Genomic DNA, 20,197 nt, shown 5'->3' on the forward strand with positions numbered 1-20,197 from the left:
CTACAGAGTAGGCATTAGTCCCAAGCTTCTATACAGGCAGTACAAGATGACTGTACTCCAATTATTTTAAATATTCTTCTCAAAGAATAATAAAATAAACAAGCAAGATATGAAAATAAAGGCATAATCAGTAACCGTTTACAATATATTTTTGAAATGGGTCTCTAGGACATATCCATATCTTGCTTGGGAGTTACCATATTTGATCAATGATTTTCAAAAGCTGTGATACATTCAGATACACTTAACTAAAACTAAGCTTGCTATAATTAATTTTTTCTTGGTTGATTCAGAAGCTACTTCAGATTTCTACAATATTTCAAGGTCTTTATTGAGAACTTCAATTGTGATTAACTTATGCTTTTCAATGCTGCCTATGTTTTGAGCTTTCTGGTTATGTGAACCAGCAATTCCAGTCACATAGTCTTTTAGGTTGTTTCAGTATCATATAACGCCTTTGTCTGGATGTTCTTATTTCTCTAACATCTTTTGTCCTCCGTTCAATTTTTTTTTTTTTTTTTTTGCAGAGGTGGAGAAAAGGGCAAGGGATGTGAGCTTTTAAGGTGGTTGGCTCTTTTACGCTACATCCCTACTGCTCGCAGTAACTATGGGTTTACAGATGCCACAATTCAGTGGCACTAATATGTCTATGTCTTCGCACTGATGTCAAAGTCACTCAATTACAGAGCTGGCAAGGCAAAAGGAACCTAGGGTGACTTCTGTCACAGCCATGTCCACTGTCTGTGCTTCGTCAGATATACCTACATTATGGCTCAAGGCACCGAGAGCCCACAGTCAAGAGCCTGCAACTGGAAACCATCTGTCTACCAGACAGTGACCTTTATGAGGTGAATGACTGAAAACCAGAGAAGGAATGAAGAATTAGATGTCTTTAAAATAGCAAGTGTCTGCTGTGTAGGTAGACGGCAGTTGTATAAAATAAACTGCTGGCTGTCTAAGAAGGGCTTTCTGTGAGGTCTAAGTTTGGCAGGTTGCTTTTGTTTTCCCAATAACTTTGGGGGTGAAATTTATGTAACAGAAAAGTAAGTAAACAGTTCAGTGGCATTTAGTATATTCACAATGTTGTGCAAACAACCCCCTCGATCTAGTTCCAAAAATTCCTCCATTGCTCTAAAGTAAAACCCCTCACCCATTGAGGGGTTTTACTTTCAGCTTCTCCCCATCCCACTCTCCTCCACCCCAGCAACCCCCAATCGGTGTGCCGTCTCTATGAGTGTGTCTATGGCAGGTATGTCACATGGATGGACTCATATAATATGTGACCTTGTGTGTCAGCTCCTTTCACTTAGCATATTTCTGAGAGTTTTCGTTTATTGGATGCTTTAGAAATCTAAAACATTTTTACATGGTAATCTGGACATAAAAATTACCTCTGAAGGCTTCTGAACGGACTCCTTTTCCTGTTCAAAACAACAACAGTTAAGGCTGTTATAGGAATTCTTTATAAGTTCAAAATTTGTCACATGCAATTCCATAAATTAAGATAAATTTACATATATATATATATATATCCCAGCTATAAAATCTGAGTTTCATTTATTTCTGACTATATTTTATTATTAAAGTATCTAGTTTTGGTTTCATGTACTACTTTCAATCCTTCCTATCATACTTCTTGATATTTATCCTTAACCATGGTATCTAATAATTTTCCGTTAGAGAAACCACAAGCTCTTCTTAAGAGTTTTATTTGCAAAATGAAAAAAAGATGAAGATCCCTAAATATTTTCTTCTCAGGATAACAGGAAACAAAACAAAACACAGCACCAACCCCATCTGATGACTCTTTCTTCAGATTGCCCAGGCTGCTAGACTTTTGCAGACTTGAAGTTCTAAAAATAACAACAACAATAATAATCAGCATTAATAAGAAGTGGCTCTGGTGCCACTGTTTTTAAGTAGAATATCTTGGAAAGAAACGAAAATTGCGTGTGGGTTGAATCCCAGTAATAAAAGAAAATCTGGATTCAGGCAGTCACTTATGTGCTTAAGTAAATTACAACATTTAGTTCTTTTAAAAGCAGGGGTGGTTCACTGTCCTGCCAATAACTCTAAATGTCCTGCACATGTTTGAGTAGCTGGAAAAACACTTAGGACCATCCTTGTGATGTCGATATTTGAAAATTAAAACCAGTGTTTTCCATGGCCTAGTGCTGGGTCCTGTGCATGCATACATTGATGCCGGGAACTTTTTAAGTACTCACATACTATTTATATATAACCCTTCTCATTAAAATAAAGGATGAAAATTTTACTTTTCGATTCATAAAAAATCAATTTTCTGAGTCTGACAGAGTTCTTCATTTTATAATTCTGATCAAAGCACGACAGAGGACTCCCTACTGCTGCCCATACAATTCACATGCTGTCCCCGGGGAGGCAAAGGGGCAGTGTCAACATCGGAGACATCCTCTTTCACACAATTAGCATTCATGTGACAGAGCTGGTCTTGCTCAACACTGAAGGTAGGAATATGTGACCAGTCTAAAAAGAGAGAGAAAAAAGTAATACCTTTGCTCTAAGAAAAAGTATAAATACACAAACTTTTAAAAGGCATTTCTCACGTATTCATGTGTAAATAAGCTGCTAGAAGGGTCAACTACCAAATAAAGTAAAAGATCATGGTGAAAAAAGATCTCATCTCTGAGTACTGCTCGAAAAATAGATTTCCCTAATTTAATCCAGACTTTAACTTGGATAAACACAGATATTAGGTCAGTTTATCAATTTGAAAGTGAAAAAACCACTGCAGCCTTTCCAGCTATCACATCATTCTCTGGGGTTCTTGTCTGCAAGATTTAAACTGTATCAGCACAAAGATAAAATTACAAGCACTGAACTTCAGATGCAAACTGGTGAAGGCGGCTACAATCTATGGCAAGGGTGTCAAACTCATTTTCACCGGGGGCCACATCAGCCTCGAGGTTGCCTTCAAAGGGCCAAATGTAATTTCAACTCCTTAACAATTAAGGAGCAGTTACATTTACAAAGTCCTAAAATTATTTTGGCCCTTTGAAGGCAACGGCAAGGCTGATGTGGCCCCCGGTGAAAATGAGTTTGATGTCCCTGCGCTACGGGAACCTGAACACAAGACAATGCTAAATGAGGAAGTATTTCTTTATTACCGTACACCGCCACCCCACCCCCGCCCTCAATCACTACAGCTGCATCCACTCATTAGGCCTCAGAGCTGTTCACGTTCCATATTGGTCTTTGTGAGCTTAACAGAAGCTTCCTCTCTCCCAAGTACCAATCACGTTTTTCACCTTCAATCACTTAAAACTTACGAAAGACTATCACACAGCTGGGTTTCGACAGTGGCACCAAGGATTCTTTTTCCATCACTAAAATTAAAAAAAAATAGTATTTATGAATTTCATGAAGAGAAGACCATACATATTTTAAGTGAACAGAACTGTGAAAACAATTTTGCAAAAAAGCTGTTTCTTTCTTTTTTCCTTTTTTGGATATTCTATTCTATTTTATTTTATTTTATTGCAAGATCAGGCATTTAATTTGGGAAAGTGTTCCTCCAAAATCCTATTTGTCTGTGCAAAACCTGTGGTGCCCCTACCCTGGCCCCTCCATAGCCAAGTCCAAACAGCCTCAGGCACACGACTGCCACTATCCTGTCTGCAACCCTCGGTTGGCCACCCGACGCCCAGGATGTGAAATCCACGTTCTGGAGACACCCTCGCTAACCCGACCGCCACAACATCTCAGCCTCATCTCCGATTACTTCTGGCTTCACACCTTTTATTGCAATGACACAAAACTGATTGTGGCTCACTGGCATGTGTCTTGCTGATTCTTGCTTCTCTGGGTAAAGAACTATGTCTGTAAATAACTGTAAAGCACCCGTGCTTTTGCATGATCTACTCTCCTCAACATTTATACAGTATTTGCAACTTGAGGACATAAATGACATACTTCTCCTCAAATGAAGTCTCTGGCTTAGGAGGCGATTTTGCTTTATCAGAAGTTTCCGAGCCTTTAGATGTTGATGATAATGAAGGGGTTGAAACCTGCAAGATGCCAATGTGGAACTGTAAGACAACAATAAAAGTCAAAAGTCAATCTATTGCACAAAACGTAAGCCCAGAGTATAAAAATTCAGGACATAAACATCTAGAAATGTGAATCGGGAAAAACTTTCTGGAGGAAGGTAATTTTTGAGCTTGGTCCTGAATAAGACACTGAATATTGTAAGACATAATAAATTCCATTAACTTATTAATACAACAGTAAATCCTAACAACTTTAAGTCCTGGTTGAGATCTTGGCTCTGACACAGTGTAAGGCAAGTCATTTAATTGGCATCAGTTTACTCCTGTGTGAAATGAGAATGAAGCCCTGGCCAGGGTGGCTCAGGTGGGTGGGAGTGTCATCCCATACACCGAAGGGTCTTCTTGGGTTCGATTCCCGGTCAAGGCACATGCGTAGGTTGTGGGTTTGGTCCCTGGTCGGGGCGTGTACAAGAGACAACTGATGAATGCTTCTGTCTCCCACTGATGTTTCTCTCCCTCCCTCCCCCGCTTTCTAGAATCAATAAACATGTCCTCGGGTGAGGATAAAAAACTAAATACAAATAAAATTAGAATGACAATGCTACATCACAGGATTGCAATGATGGATGAGAGGTGGGTAAAAATGCTTTGTAAACAAAGCACTATTTTCACTTTTGTTTCTACCACTAGTCTGAAACAGAATGTTGGTCAAACCAGTTAATTATTATTCTATGTGTGAACAAGCTGACTCACTTCAATTAACAGAATTGATGGAAAATGTAATTAAAACAATTTATAATGTACTTTGTGGATATATGACTTAGAATACTTCACTTAATTGTAACAATATTATAGCAACAACAACAGAAACAAACAAAAACATATAACATTTTCCCAAACAAATGCCTTATATAGCCTAAGTATGGGCCCTGTGACAGAATTTGTATACTCTGATTTTCAATAATTTCTGACAACCATAGAGCAGTTAGACTGTAGGCCACATCATGAACAAATAAATGAAACATTAAAAAAATATTCCAGTAAAAAAACACACAAAACTCATCTCAGTGAGTTGAGTCACTTCTGCAAGTCAACCAACCCATGATTCACTTCTGGAAGTCAGCCAGCCAGTCAGGGAGGGGTCCAGCCAGCAAACACACTTCCGAATGCCACCCAGTCAACAACGGTCTCACCCTCACACCCACGTCCTGCTGCTGCCTACTCACTCCTGCCTCCAAAAGCCCACCAACCCCTGAGTTTTGAGCACCCTACAAACCCTACATATGATCAGCTTGGAGAGAATGTCCTTGACCAACAAAGTTCACTTAACTTAAATAACCAATAAATTCAGCTTCTTGATATTTGATTTAGTTACTGACTGAGGGTCTCATCTTTTGACACCATAAAAGGTTACAAAATTCGGAGTCTGTTAAAGTAACGAGACCGGGACCAAGACAGTGTGGCTCATGCTAAGCGCCTCATCAGCAAACCTGAACTTAACTAAATGTCTGCACTCAGCTCTCGCAGAAAAGGAAGGCCTAGGTCAGCCAATCAGCACTTGCTTGCTCCTACAAGTTGCCCAATGGGACTCCAAGACCTCCCTTTGCTCCATGTAAAGAAAGTAACCCTGCTTTAACCAACCAGCAAATGCCAGGTATGACTTCCCTGTTCCTGCTCCCTTCTACAAAAAGCCTTCATTTTGTACAGCTAATTGGGTCTCCTTTCTGTCTCCCAGATTGGATGCTGCTGGATTCATGAGTTGCTGAGTAAAGCCAACAAGAACTTTAAAATTTACACAAATTTCGTTCTTTAACAAGTCATATTACTATTATTCCACTATCATTTCTTTTTCAGTTTAGATCTTCATGATTTACCCTGGGCAACTAATTTAGCCATCCTTCCGATTTCCCCAAGTTCTTATCTCCTTGGGTTCCTAATCATGGAAAAAAAAAAATCTCCACTAGTAGACCGATTTTCTTGATTTCCTTTCAAACTTTAGGGCTTTAAATCCAACCTCGAATCTCCCTCTCGGCTTTTCTTTAAAAATGAGGCTGAATACCATCAATCCTCATTAAATCATTCTTGTCCTAAACTAAAAAAATTGTCATTAACCCTACAGCACACCTAGCAAAGGCCTTTTGTAAGGATATGAGATCACCCGGGTATACCCGGCCTGTAACAGCAGCCTCTCTCTACAAATGCAGCTCACTCAAAGGCTGTCGAATAGAATTTTTCCCTTCATTATAAATAAATACTTAGCAATTAGAGGATTTTTTCCCTCTGAAATATTTCTTATTCCTTAACCAATTCCCTTTTCCCCCAATTTAATTGACATATAATTGACATACAGCACTGGATAAGTTTCAGGTTTATTGCATAATGACTTGAGTAACTTAATATTCCTTGTGATGAAAACTTGTAGGATGTACTCTCTTAGCACCTTTCAAGGACACCACACAGCAGTGTTAGTTACAGCCACCTGGGTGTTCATTACATCGCCGGTACTATTTATCTCATACCTGGAAATGCGTACCCTTTTACCACCAATCCCCCCACCTACTAACTCCCTGTTAATGACATGCTTGAGCCCTCTCTCAAATTTAAGTGGAACATGTTCATTGTCTTCTCCTTGAATTCATCTTCATTCAATTCAAATTTTACTTTCTCACTCTATAATTATCAGCAACAGATACAGAAAGCCAAGATGCCACTGGGCCTCCTCTCATCACTGACAGGAGAATGGCAGAGAGGAGAGATGACCGAAGGAGGAAGTGTTAAACATAAGGGAGCCAGTGCTGTTTCGTTCAAAAATACAACTCTTTCCCACTCCTCATTTCTCCAGACAGCACATAACACGAGAATTAAGAAATGGATTCAGGGTGCTATCAGGAAAACTGTCTTAAAATGAAGACACGTGTGTGGCTTTATTAAGACCTCAGGAAGATTTAGGGCGGTGCTGTTTCACTGAACCCTTAAAAAAGACTAAAACCCTAAAAATAAAGGGATACCCCCAGTAGCTTTACGGGGACATAAGGTAGAGAAGGCTTATTGGGAGGGCATTTGTGGATATGCTTTTTTCTAATGGAGGGAATAGCAAATGGATTCCTAAGAAATTCTACACTTTTCAAACACTGTACCAAATCAGACTAAAAGGGACAGAGACAGGAGAACATTACAGAGGGCTCTGGATGTGTACAGACACTTTAAAGAAAACCGCTCTCTGCAAATACAGCCTCCTTCCAGCGGAAAAGGAAGGGTGACTCTGAGGGAGGAACCAAGAGCCCAGAGGACCGAGTCCTGATAAAGGAACTGGCACCATGCACCTGGCTGGATTTTGGAAGGGCTATGCACTGGTGACACCTGTGTGCCTTCTGCATTCCTGTTTTTTTAAATGAGAGAGACTACAGCACTTACGCTATGCCTATCCCACTCCTGTATGTCAGGTGCGTGGGGGACAGAGAGGTTGTCCCTTAAGTTCCCGGTTCATAAAATTAAATGGAATGGTGCCCAAGAAACTGAGCCCAAGAAGATTCACCTGAGGAGCTTCACCTACGTCTTGACCTGATGTGGGTGACAAGTTCCTGGGATGCTGGTGTCTCATCGGAATAAAACCAAGGGGTCTTCAGAGAGGGACTGGGTATACTGTGCACAGGAGTGGGATGTAAACTACTGTAGCCAGAGAGTGGAGGGACAGACTTATTTTCCAAATATAGCTGCACCAATATATCCTACCTCCCGTGTTCCGACAGTGTGATATTGCCACTTGTCCATCAAGAGGTAATGGATGTTTCCTCTCTGTGAATCTCAGTGGGCCTGTGACTACAGGAGGAGGGATGCCGCGGGACTTCTGAGACATGTCACAAAAGGTGGTACAGATTTGCCCAGCTCTCTGCTTAGGATGCTCATCCTCAGGACCCAGCCACCACACTGTGAGGGAGCCAAGCAGTCACATGCAGTGGCTCCAGCCAGGGCTTCCGCTGGGGTCCCAGCCAACAGCCAGCTTCGACCAGCAGACAGATGAATGAGCAGCCTTCAGGTGACTCAAGCTCCCACCCCCACGCCACTCCGGCTACTGCCACATGGAGCAGAGACCAGATGTTCCTGCTGAGTCCCGTCCAAATGCATATTTGTCGGCAAAATAAATGTTGTCATTCAAGACACAAAGTTTCAGGGTGGTGTGCAACAGATAACAGAAAAAGGTACTGGTGGCAATTCGATGGGAAAGTAAATAGTTTAAGACTTTATCCCCCCCCTCCAGTTGCTTCTTCTGAATCTGAAGAAGTCAGAGGGAATTTTATTCCATCACCTTTCAGAGGTGACTAAAATCCATTTCTTTGTGTAATCTCACTTTATCTCCACTTCATTTATTCCCTATTTATTTAATATGCAGATTATAATCCCATATTTAAGAGGACACCTATCTCCAAGGGATTCTCATGCTTTTCCCAAATCTATAAGCAATTTTGACATTGCCCAGAGTATTTGCTAAAAAGAAGGTAAAAACCCACACATTTCACATGACAACCTGCAGGACACAAAAGATGCCAGGACACCCGAGTCAACAATGAGACTGAGAACACAGCCCATGTCTTTCCTGCTGTTGACAGCAGCACTTTCACTTTCAAAGGCACAGTCTCTGCAAGGTGAGGACAATACCGAGAGTCTGTCAATACCTCTTCCGGAACACTCGTGTTGAACGGGTCACGACTGGGAGAGCCCGTGACTGGCGTCGATGACAGGCTCTTCTCCAGTTCACCGAAACCCTGCCCGTCCGGCAAAGTGGAGATGGAACTGGACGTGAGCGGGTCTTCATAGTCACCCTCCTGGCCTAGGGAAAGACAAAGGACGACAGCCCACTTTCATTTATATTTCACAAATGTATTTAATACAAAAAAATTTTGATCCTCAACAATCAAAGTGTCAATCTCTGGCATTCCTTGAAACACAACATGGGACCCAGGAACAGCCTGAACTGCGAGCACCCGAGAGGCCCCGGGGCGTGAGCCACCTGAGTGCCCAGCGGTGGCACCAACTGGTCCTGGTGTTAACAGGTACAACCACAGGCTCTCAAAATTGAAGCTAAAAGTTAATTCCGTTCAACAACCCTCCTGTAATTTTCTTTCAAAATTTGCGGCTTTACAAATTTCAGTTTAGAAATAACCAGGCTGAGGAATACCTGTGGTTCGACAAACTGATTCTGAACAGCAACAGACTGACCATTAAACAATTCAGTTTTATCATTACTGTGCTCCAAGAAAGGAAAAAAAAAAAGATAGAAAGGAGAAAGAGATAACGACCTTTGGATCCCTCAAGAGGATCCTTTAATTCATTCATTTTAAAGCAGAGAGAACAGCCTGAGGAGGAAAAGCAAGCTCATATCCATCACAGCAGCCACGTGGAGAGCTCCTCACGTCTCCAGAAATGAAAAGGGCTGCGAGTGTGGAACAACACAGTGGCAGGTGCTCCTTTTTAGAAACACAAAGGGTGATGTTTAAAACTCTGACCTCTGAAGACAAAATGATAAATTGTACTTGTTTGAAGATATTAAACTAGACATAGCTTCTTAAATTAGATTTAATTAGACTTCCATTCTAATTTTATTACAATTTAGGTTGTAGTAGGACTGTGTGAGAATTAACTTAGTAAATATAAATTATAAATCCTAGTGAGAAATCATTGTTAGGTGACTTTATCAGAATAGGACATCATTTTTTAATGGTTTATGAAAATCTGTCCTGTGGTACATGGTTTAAAATTACCTCCTTTAGTTACACATTTATATGCTTAGAAAAAAGATTAGAATACACGAAAATGCCCACAGTGATCATGTCAGTGTAATTATAACTGATTTTTACCCCTTTTCTCTACTTTTAAAATATTTTATAATATGGCCTAATTATAGGAGTTAATCTGTTCTTGTTTTTTAAACACAAAAATTACAGTGTTAAGATTCTATAAAATTAAAGCATGTTTCACATGCTACACCTGTTTAAAAACTAACTACTTGAAAGTCTGCAATACTCCTTAAAAGAGAGACTCTTTTGAGGATGTAGAGATGCAGAGTGATGAGAACTGCCATAAGTCAGACATGCTGATAATTAGAAGCGTATTTGCTCATTCAGATATTTATAAAGTCTTAATATATGCCAAACCTATGAACAAAAAGAAAATCCCTTTTCTTCGTTCGTTCAAAAATCCTGGTCCAAAGAGTCTTTGTAAACTCATTAAAATTAAAATTCCAAAATTAGAGTGTTTCATGAATAACTTCCACAAGCCTTATTAATTTGCAACGCTTATTTTTAGAGCAAATAACCCTATCAATGCATTGCTAATAAACAAGAGAACTTTTAAAGTTCTTAACATTTTTGTTTGTTTTGAATGACTGCCAAAAGCTTTTCTACATTTGAGGACAACGGACTGGCCCAATCTACAGATAAAACAATCATAAATACAACAAATTACATGACTGTCTTTACTTAGATGTCTTATAGGGTTGTTGTTGTTGTTTTTAAACTGAACATATTCAAAGATGAACACAAGCCCACTTAAGTACTCCAGTGCTGCTCCCCTGGGCTTTGCTGTCTTGGTAAATGGAACTATCACCCAGCTAGTTGTCTTAATCAGAGATCTTTCTTGATTCTTTCCTCTTCTTCACTCTCCTCCTCTAATTCAACACCTCATCACATTGATTCTAACACCAAAATGTACTTCCGATCAGTACCATCAGATCTGTCACTTGGAGTACTGCAGGAGTCTCTCAGTAGCTTTCCTTCCTTCCAACACGGCTCTCTCCCACTGAGGTCTGTGTGTGACAAGATCTCGTTGCTGACTTGATAAGCCTCTTCAGTGGATCCCCTCAGGCCAAGGAAGAGCGAACTCCTCACCTAGTTGGTACTCACCTCTGTGATGCCATCTGCCCCCACCCCAGCACTACCTTCCCATGACACTGGTCTTTTACTTCACAAACACGCCAACTTCTCTGCATCCCCTCATGCCCACAAAGAAAGGTCTAGCATGTGCTGCTGCACTCAATCTCTGGAATGCTACCTGATGGACCCCCGACACTCCCTGACCAACCAATCGGCTACAGTGTGCTCTTCAGCCTGCACACTTGCAGGAAGAGAACAGATGTGTCTAACAATATTGTTGAATGAATGAATGATCTATCTAATTTGGGATGATGGATATGCTCCATAAAAGAAATTGAGGCCAAATATAAAAGACCACAACCACCTAAAATCAAGGTGGCTAGAAAAACAGGTAGAGCTATACTACCTTTTGTGCCCTGGGCCAGTAACACTGCATCTTGCATTTTCTTGTACCTGTTCAGGCACTGTCGAAGATCTTCTATTTTCCGATCCTGTTAATAAAATAAATGACCACCATTAACACTATGATTTTAAAACAGTATAACAATTTGCAACACAAAGTAGACGTGAATTATTTACATTATTCAAAGAATACTTCTAAACTTTAGTAAAACAGGTAATATCTAGAATATTTTCCTACGTACATCAGAGATATAGAAAAAGTACCTCTAAATTTAGAGATCCTATCCTTCAGCTGCCATCTTTAAAAAACAAAAACAAAACAAGGTAATAAGATATAAAAAAATAAGGAAAAAATCAGCTTTAATCACTCTTCTAACTTATATGCCAAGTCACAGACCTGCTGTCTTTACCAGCTGTCCTTCATCACCACCTGGCCTTCCCCGCCTGCAAACACTCACTTCAGTTGGTCATCAGAGACCCAGTTACTGAAAACAATGAAACATGTGATCGTTTTTCTCCTTTGACACTTGATTGACTCCACTCTTTCCTTCCTCTTCTGCTTTTCTTTCCACTCTTTTCTTCTATTTTGATTTCTTAATCCCTTGACCAGACAGATTTCCTACCTCTGTAACGCCCCCCCATCTACCTGACCCAGAAAATAAAATACAGACCTTTCAGGTTTTGTCCATTGCCCCCTCCTTGTTTCCCATGCCCTCACTGTAGCGGGTTATAAAAATGAGCTCCCTAGCTTCTCTCACACTGATTTTGGGCTTGACCATCAGACCCACTTGGGCCAACAGGATATCAACAAATGTGGCTTAAGCAGAGGCTTGAAAAGTATTTGCACATTGGGGCTTGCCCCCTCTTGCTGCTCTAGGGCCACTATGTGAAGGAGAATAGGCTAGTCTACTGGGAGATGAGAGACCATTGAGAGAAGAGAATCTCAGCGGGGGCCAACCTAGTCCAGTCTATCAATCACCAGACTGATCTAGGTGACTAAGTCACAGATGACATGAGTCACACCATCCCAGGCCATCTAGCCCCAACCCAGGTACTGGCTAACTGTAGAGATCAGCTAAGCCAGCCCCTCCCAGAAGAAACACTCAGCCAATCCACAGAAGCATGAGAAATAATAAATGTGATTTTTCATGGAGCAAAAGCTGATACATCAACTACAGTTTAGTCCCCACCAATCTACAATTAACCATATATTTCTCCTAAAATTGAGGAGATTTGCTCCCCACCAATCTATAATTCTATATTAATTCTATAACTGAGATTTATTTGCAACTTTCTATGGGAAATCTCCTTTCAGATGCCCCATGAACACATCAAACTGAATGTATCTAAAACGAAGCTCCTTATTTCCCCCAGTACTTTGGCCTCTGCTTGGATGCCCTTAACTCTCGCAGGACATGTGTCATTTCCCCATTGACGCAACCAGAAACTTACTCTCAAGCCCAAAGATTTAAAAATCTTATTATGCTGTAAGTTTCTCTGAAATATCTTTCTTCCTTAACACTTCATTGCCACTGCCTTCTTTCATCCCCTCTTCCTTTCTCACCTACGTTATTTTAACAGCTTCTTCATTGCTCTTTCCATTCCCTCCACCCTCCCTTACTCTTGCCTCCATCCTGCCACCAGAGGGAGCTTTCCAAAACGTCTATTTCATCATGTCACTGCCCAAGGCCTTCAACCTAAGACCCCAAATCATTAGCCTAGCATGTAAGGTTGCCTACCATTCACTGCAGCTCTTTGGTGACCTCATAGGCTCCTCCACCTCTATGTCATGTTCCTGAACTTTCCCAGTATGCACTGGGCTGTTTCAAGCCTTGGTTTTGAAACACATGTTTACTCATGGATCCTTTGCCTAAAAGCCTTCCTTTTCCTGATGAACACCTCTTGCTATTCCTCAGAATTCGCTGGAATATGCCCCCTTTGAGCCTTCTGAAACCATTGAAACAATGTGTCACTCTTGGGGAACCTACAGCTGCTTGAGCATCTAGTGAGCCCTCATTCAACATGGGGAGTGTTGTTTGTTATTGTTGCTCCTTGAGGGAGAGAAATTAAAGCAAAATGAATGTTGGTGATTTTCTTCCCAAATAAAAGCTATGTGGGTAGCTTGCTAATGACTTTTATTTTCATTCCATATTAGGGAAGACCAGCAAGAAATATATATATTTATTTATATTTATATATATGTATATGTATATACATGTGTGTGAGACAATGAGTTTCTTTCCAATAAAGAATAAAGAGAATGAAAGGCAAAAATAAATCAACAAGTAAAACAGAGTAAGCAAGAATTAGAAAAAGAAACTTATGATGGGAGAAAAATATCAAGACACGCTTTGTTGGCATTGCTTGCTCTTTACTGCCTTGAAATTACTCTTTTCTTGGGAAAATGCCTCCTTGTTCTACTCATTTGGGGACGTGAGGGGAGAGCAGTTTTGACGATGGGAGCTGGGATCCCATCACTCAGGAGAGCAGAGACACACTACCCGAGATATGAAAGAGGTCAGGAGTATGGAAGAAATTCTGGGTTGGCCAAAAAGTTCATTTGTTTTTTTACCATAAGATGGCTCTAGTAACACTTAGTTGTCCTTAACTTCATTTGAAACAACTTTGTTAGATTGTATTGTGACAGCTGTCACATCAGCGTGCATTTGAAAAAAACATCAAAACTGGTGAAATTTTGTATACTATTTTAATATTGAAGATAGAAGAAAATGTGCAACATTTTTGGCACATTATGCTTTATTATTTCAAGAAAGATAAAAATGCAACTGAAAGGCAAAAAAAATACGTGCAGTGTGTGGAGAAGGCCCTGTGACTGAGCAAGTGTGTTAAGTGGTTTGTGAAGTTTCATCCTGGAGATTTCTCACCGGATGATGCTCCACAGTCAGGTAGACCAGTTGCAGTTGATAGCGATCAAATTAAGACATTAATTGGGAACAATCAATGTTATACTATATGGGAGACAACTGACATTCTCAAAATACCCAAATCAATGAAGTTACTGCTGAAAATGAAGAATGTGTCTTTCACTTTACAGAAAAAAACTGGACGGACTTTTGGGCCAACCCAACATCATCCACGGAGAAGATGACAAGCTGCAAGCTGCCCTGGGCTGCCTCCTCCAGGGTTCACACAGCAGCCCAGGGTTTCCAGCGACTGCTGAAAGGATGGACTATGCACTGCATCTTTCCTTTCATCTGTCACCTGGATATCAAGAACTGATTCAGGGCTCAAACATTTTCTGAATTCATGGGGGAGGGGAGAGAATCACCAGCGGAGCCAGCACTGCAGGTCTCCATCCTTGAATGCAGCCACACCCCCACCTGTGACCGCTGACAGGGGCACCCTGGGCAGGAAGGGAGAACAAACACGTGCCCTTTCATGTATGCAGTGTGTAAGTATGCTCTTTCAAACGGCAGTAGGTATCTCAAGAAAGTGCATGGAATGACCCAAATGGTGCTATAACACATGCGAATAAATACTTAAATTACATGTAGATACCTTTTCTTCATTTGCTGCCATCAAAGACTCCACGGCCTTTTTCATTTTTTGTACTTCAATATCTGAAAATATCACAACATCAAATCAGAAGTCAGGTTAGGTGGCATGCATGATGATAATGAGAAGCTACTGACTCTTCCAACTGAAACATTTTCAGGCAAAGATATTACTGATTTGTTTTGTTTCTTTGTTTTTAAAATGTACCATCCACACTCTCTTCTACGGAAAATCTGAAAAATGAACACCTTCTATCTGACCTGAGCAGTCATCATTCCAGAAGGACAAAGAAGGTTTTCAGTGAGAGCTCACTGCCTTCTCTCAAAGCAACAACAAAACCTTCATGAGAACAATGAAGATGAAATTTCAGAGCTATAACAATAAAAACACAGGAGTTTTCAAAAAAGAAACCAATGAAGCAGCAATGGGAAAAGCAATGGACAAAGTGCACGTAATGATGAAAGCGGACAAAATGATGGTCGGTTACAACCAGGATGGAGACGCCAACGGTGAGAGCCTGATGGGAGGTGGCATTTACATGAGCGTCATGCTAAGGAGCTGCTTGTAGCTTCCGTACGGGAGGGCGTTAAGTGTGTTGCTCCATCTATAAACCTCATTTCCACATGCTATTTTAAAACCTAAAGGCCAAAGTAAGACAAATGCGATTTTCCTTAAAATTCAATACTCGAATTCAAAAGCATGTTACTTTAATAATAAAAAGCAAATATTCTAAAGATAAAAAGCCAGCCTAGAATGAAATCACAAATTAAAAAATTTGAAAACAGAGAAAAAAATTTCAGCTAAAATTTCCTCCTTTTGACAAAAAACTACTAAAGGTAATTTTTTAAATGGTGATGCATCCATCATTCAGGACTGATACAACCATTTGCAATTAAGGTATATTCCATAGGAACTGCCTCTTTTTTTCCTTTTCTTTTCCTTCCTTTTTAAAAAATAAATTTTTAAGGCAAATTCTCTTGATTTAAGAATTCAATGTCTGCAGGAGAGAACCCTTTGAGGGTTTATTTTTATGCTGCCTTAAATAAGCCAGGCCCCATGAAACAGCCTGGATTATTCAATGCAATTAAATAATTGCGATCTCTTTTGTAACACACCAAGAGGGTGTGTTTTAAAAAAAAACTCTTAAAGTAGATCTCAGTGAAAAAGTGGGCTACGAAACATTGAAAAGCAAAAGTGAAGTTCAAAACGATCTTTCAACTACAGTAAACCTCAAAAACAGCAGGCTTTCATAAAAGTATAAACGTTATTTTCCTCTCTGACCCTGCGTCTCCTGGGCAACAGAGAAAATGCCTTCTCCCCTTCCCCATTCTGGGTGTCCTGCTGCACACCCCAGAGTAAAAAGGCCAAGTCACATAAAATCTGCAAAAGGATCTTTTACTCCCACTTTTTGTCTGTTCACCCTCCATTCTGTACCCTCTGAAGAAATGGAGAGCTTATCGATGAAGCAACTTGACATTTGTGGTGAGAGAAATGTTTTAAAAACACATGCAAGGAACAGTCTAAGTATTACTTTCGGTGAAAGTAAAGGCTGATGGAAATACACCAAAAACCTTACTTTTGTCTTTGAGCTTCTTTTTAAAATTTTCATCTGTGCAGGAAAACCCATTGAATTGGAAGTTAGCATACATTACAACAATAAGTTTAATATTTTAAAAGCAACATCATTATGTCTCCTTTTAGCTACAGTAGAGACTCTGATCTGTTCTGGGACTCCAGGACTGGTGTGACACTACATTACATGCTCTGTGTAAGGTTGAAGAGCATCTGCTGTAATCACACCAGAAGACTGGGATCTGAGTTACTATGACCTCTGCTGTTTCATCTTTCTGACCCCTGGTCTCCTCACATTAAAATCAGACCTATGGAGTACAAGTGCTCCCTACACAGCACAGGATGAACGGCCAGTTAACAGGACGTTAGTTGGTTTCATTTCCATTACGCTTTGACAGTTGTTCCTCCTGGACAGGACTACCACACTGCTTCTGTCACCTTCAGCTCACCACTCAAGTTCAGTAACACTGAAATGGCGTAGCTTGTGCTCAGTGAGATGAGCCCACTGACTGACCATGCAGTCAGACGTTACGCCAGTGTCAGTCTGCTGTGAAGTCCGTAAGCACTGGCTCTCGGTCTCTGTGTGTATTTGACTGCGCACTGGTAACAGGCCATGCAGACTGGAGAACAGACTGGAACCAGTCCATGGTTCGGACTTCGGGGGACACCACTCTAACATACCCTCTAGTCCACAAGTCCTATGATTCCATCTTTTCCTTCAGATCTTAAAAGCTTGACCTGTTGGTGAATGTCCTTTAAGAACATATAATTCTACATCTGCTAAACTATGGAAGGGGAAGAAAACTCCCTTTTCTCCATGTTTGATGATTTAAGTTTTCTGATGGATAGAGAATTGTGATATCCACAGGTATATCAAGCCAGGGTATTCCAGAGCCAGGAAGACTAGACACAATCTAACTCAAGCCCCTCACTGAATAGTCAATAACGATACCATGTTCACACGACAAATAAAAATGTACCAAAGCTATATGAAGTGCAATCTGTTCTATTTGAAATGCATCAGAAGTTGCTTTTGCCATAGTAACATTTGTAATTACAAAGAAAGGTTAAATTTGACCTAGTGTTCTCAGATATTATATGCATTTGTATTTTCAAATATAATTCAGAAAAACACACTTCATTCATGTTATTTTCTATCAATATAAGCTACATTATTAAAAGTTATAGTCCACATAAACCTAGAACAAACCTCCTTAATTATAAAAACAATATTTGGATAAATTCATGCACTTTTCCAAAAACAGATTTACCCTCATTTTGCATTCTACACGGTGAAGGGCTCACTGCAGGGTAAGAGATTTTCATTAATTTTTCCAAAGATGCAAAGCCTTTCTTCTCTTCCCTCCACAGGGCAGACAAGGTTTCTGAATCTAAGTTGTCTCAAGTTCAGCTTAGAGAAAAATAATCTTGGTCCATAGTAATGGTTCCTTTAAATTCTTTTTGACACTCTCTTATATTACAATTTGGACAAGAACTGTCTCATGGTGATAATTTTCAATCAGCAACCTAAAATAACACCCAATAGAGCACAGAGCTGCCCTCCTCCGGTGGCGGATGAAGAAGCTGACAGATCCCCGAGCACAGGGAAGCGTCTCGGAGGATGCCCTGTGGTCCTGGGCCTAGATGGCCTCTGCTCTCTTTTCTTTGATGCTAAAGTTGCACATCAGCTAACATCAGTTTCTTTGGTAGATCTTGGAGGATGTTAACAAAGTAAGATAAGCAGTGTTAACTCTGTATTCCTACCTCGATCAAAAATTTCTATCCCTTCTCCTTTCATCTTGCAAAACAACTTTTCTTGTAGCCTTTTCACTTCTGATTCTTTCTCTTCCAGTTGCTCTTTTAAAGATGCCAGTTCATCCTACAAATGATAAATTCATTTAAGAAGAGTTGATTATGCATAAAAGAGAATATCAGAGAGTATGCTCTTAAATCGATAATTAGTTTTTGTGAATAAAACAAAAACTACAAGAATTTAGACGTAAACTTCAGAAATCAGACAGTGGCAATGATAAACAAGAAGCAAGACAATTATTAAAATCCAATTTATAATAGTTATGGTGTAATTATTCCAAGTTTCTTTGTGACCAAATTAAAAAAGAAATCTTTTAAAGTATAAGTAGGACTAAAGCAGCCCTCAGGTTTATGTTGTATTAAATTAAAAATCTGACCAAGTTAATCAAAAAAGGTAATCAAATTAGATGTTTAATGTTATAAAAACAAAATAAAGTGCAAATTGGAAACTATATGTTAAGATTTGCTTGACATTTACTCAGCCTTTTAAGGCTGCCTGGACAAGGCAGGGCTTAATTAGTGGGTAAGGTAGCAGGTGATGCACAACTTTAGTCAAATCTTCTGACGAAACAATTTATTCTTATTACTAAGAAAACAGAATAGAATTTTCTACAATAATAGAAAAAATGGATTTTAAGTCTTCTTTTTTTTTAAACTACAGAACTATTACAGATCCTGCATCTAATGTTCTACCTCCTTACTAATGTTTTCACTTTCAGCTTCATTTTGGTAGAGGGCTTTAGCAAACTTAAGTTTTGCTGGCTATATTTAACAGAGAAAATAATTCCGTGTGATGCTTATGAATGCACCTTTATTTTTAATAGTTTTATTTTCAGTCTCTAAAGATATTACATTTAGTATGATGAGAAGATGTAGCTCTTCAATGAAGCTAGAAAGTTTTAACTTATCATTTATAGGAGGAGTGAATACCAAGCACAGGCAAGTTTCAGCAGCACTGGCAAGAAGTGCTACCCTGTTCTTACTGAGCTTATTCGAAGCACTCATTTGCATGCACTGTTATAGTTAATAGTGGAATACATTCACCTTCAAGAAAATCCCAAGGGGAGAAAGCAGTGTCTACTATCTGTATGAAACAATCCTTTCACAGGTGAACTTTTGCAATTACATTACCAAGCCTGGGTCTCAGACAGTCTAAGAGAGTGAGGCTTGATTTATATAAACAAATACTTTCATTTACCTGTTTATTATTTTTCACTAATTATTTCATATGTTTCTGAGAACCAATTAAGGATCATGTTGTCCCTTGAATCAGTTTGAAACATTTTAAGGCAATAGGTGACACAGACAAAATGAACGCACACACCGCTGAGAACACCATCACAGCAAAGCAACACAAGCCAGAAAGCAACAAGCCACGGACCCCCGTTCCCCGACGTCTACTGCACCTTCAATGACTCCCACTTTTGCTCCATCCGCTGCTTTTCATACTGCATCTGACCCACCTTGATTTTCATGCTAGAGAGTTTGGCCATTAAAGACTGGTAGAGAGACAGAGGAGGGAAAGGAAACTACAGATAGAAAAAGATAAGCTAAATAACCAAGAAAACAGTATCAGTTTATAAAGGAGGTTAGGTAATTAAAAGAAATGACAGATTATGCTCTATCAGATTAGTTAACCCTGGTTTTTATTCAGAATAGTGCTTAAATCAAGAAAGTCTCCAGCTCAGAGAAACATCTCACTCACTTGTAAACTGCCTTCTTTATCACATACTAGGTAGAAAACACATTGCACTTGTATTACTGATCACAGATAAGTAGTGGAGCTGTTTGCTTAAAAATTTTTGACATTGAGAAAACTCACTTTGGTTGATTTCAGCTTTTTTTCATACTGAAGTCTTTCACTGTCCATTTCACTGACTCTTAACCTCAAATCATTGATCTCCTGGATGAGCCCCTGTCCAAAAAGAAACAAGGAAATACATTAGGAAATACAGAAACAGCAGCTTGGAAATTAAGTCAATGATCTTAAGTCCTGGT

General features: G+C 39.7%; 1 protein-coding gene across 9 annotated transcripts in view; it reads right to left on the reverse strand.

The window, feature by feature from the left end:
- PPFIBP1 (PPFIA binding protein 1) overlaps positions 1-20,197 on the reverse strand; it is a 159,456-nt gene that overhangs the window by 16,212 nt on the left and 123,047 nt on the right. For 3 of the 9 annotated variants that reach the window (XM_036019218.1, XM_036019219.1, XM_028531969.2), the window contains 11 exons: positions 20,022-20,114; positions 19,606-19,698; positions 18,152-18,266; positions 16,392-16,424; positions 14,819-14,880; positions 11,304-11,388; positions 8,702-8,856; positions 3,952-4,067; positions 3,309-3,365; positions 1,793-1,853; positions 1,392-1,421 (listed from right to left, as the gene is read on the reverse strand). In XM_036019218.1, coding sequence (XP_035875111.1) covers positions 1,392-1,421; positions 1,793-1,853; positions 3,309-3,365; positions 3,952-4,067; positions 8,702-8,856; positions 11,304-11,388; positions 14,819-14,880; positions 16,392-16,424; positions 18,152-18,266; positions 19,606-19,698; positions 20,022-20,114 — 900 coding nt within the window. The remainder of the gene's footprint in view (positions 1-1,391; positions 1,422-1,792; positions 1,854-3,308; positions 3,366-3,951; positions 4,068-8,701; positions 8,857-11,303; positions 11,389-14,818; positions 14,881-16,391; positions 16,425-18,151; positions 18,267-19,605; positions 19,699-20,021; positions 20,115-20,197) is intronic. The other 6 variants (XM_036019223.1, XM_036019220.1, XM_028531973.2 and 3 more) reach the window with 3 other exon arrangements.

Source organism: Phyllostomus discolor, chromosome 2 (assembly GCF_004126475.2).
Source record: "Phyllostomus discolor isolate MPI-MPIP mPhyDis1 chromosome 2, mPhyDis1.pri.v3, whole genome shotgun sequence".
Lineage (NCBI taxonomy): Eukaryota > Metazoa > Chordata > Mammalia > Chiroptera > Phyllostomidae > Phyllostomus > Phyllostomus discolor.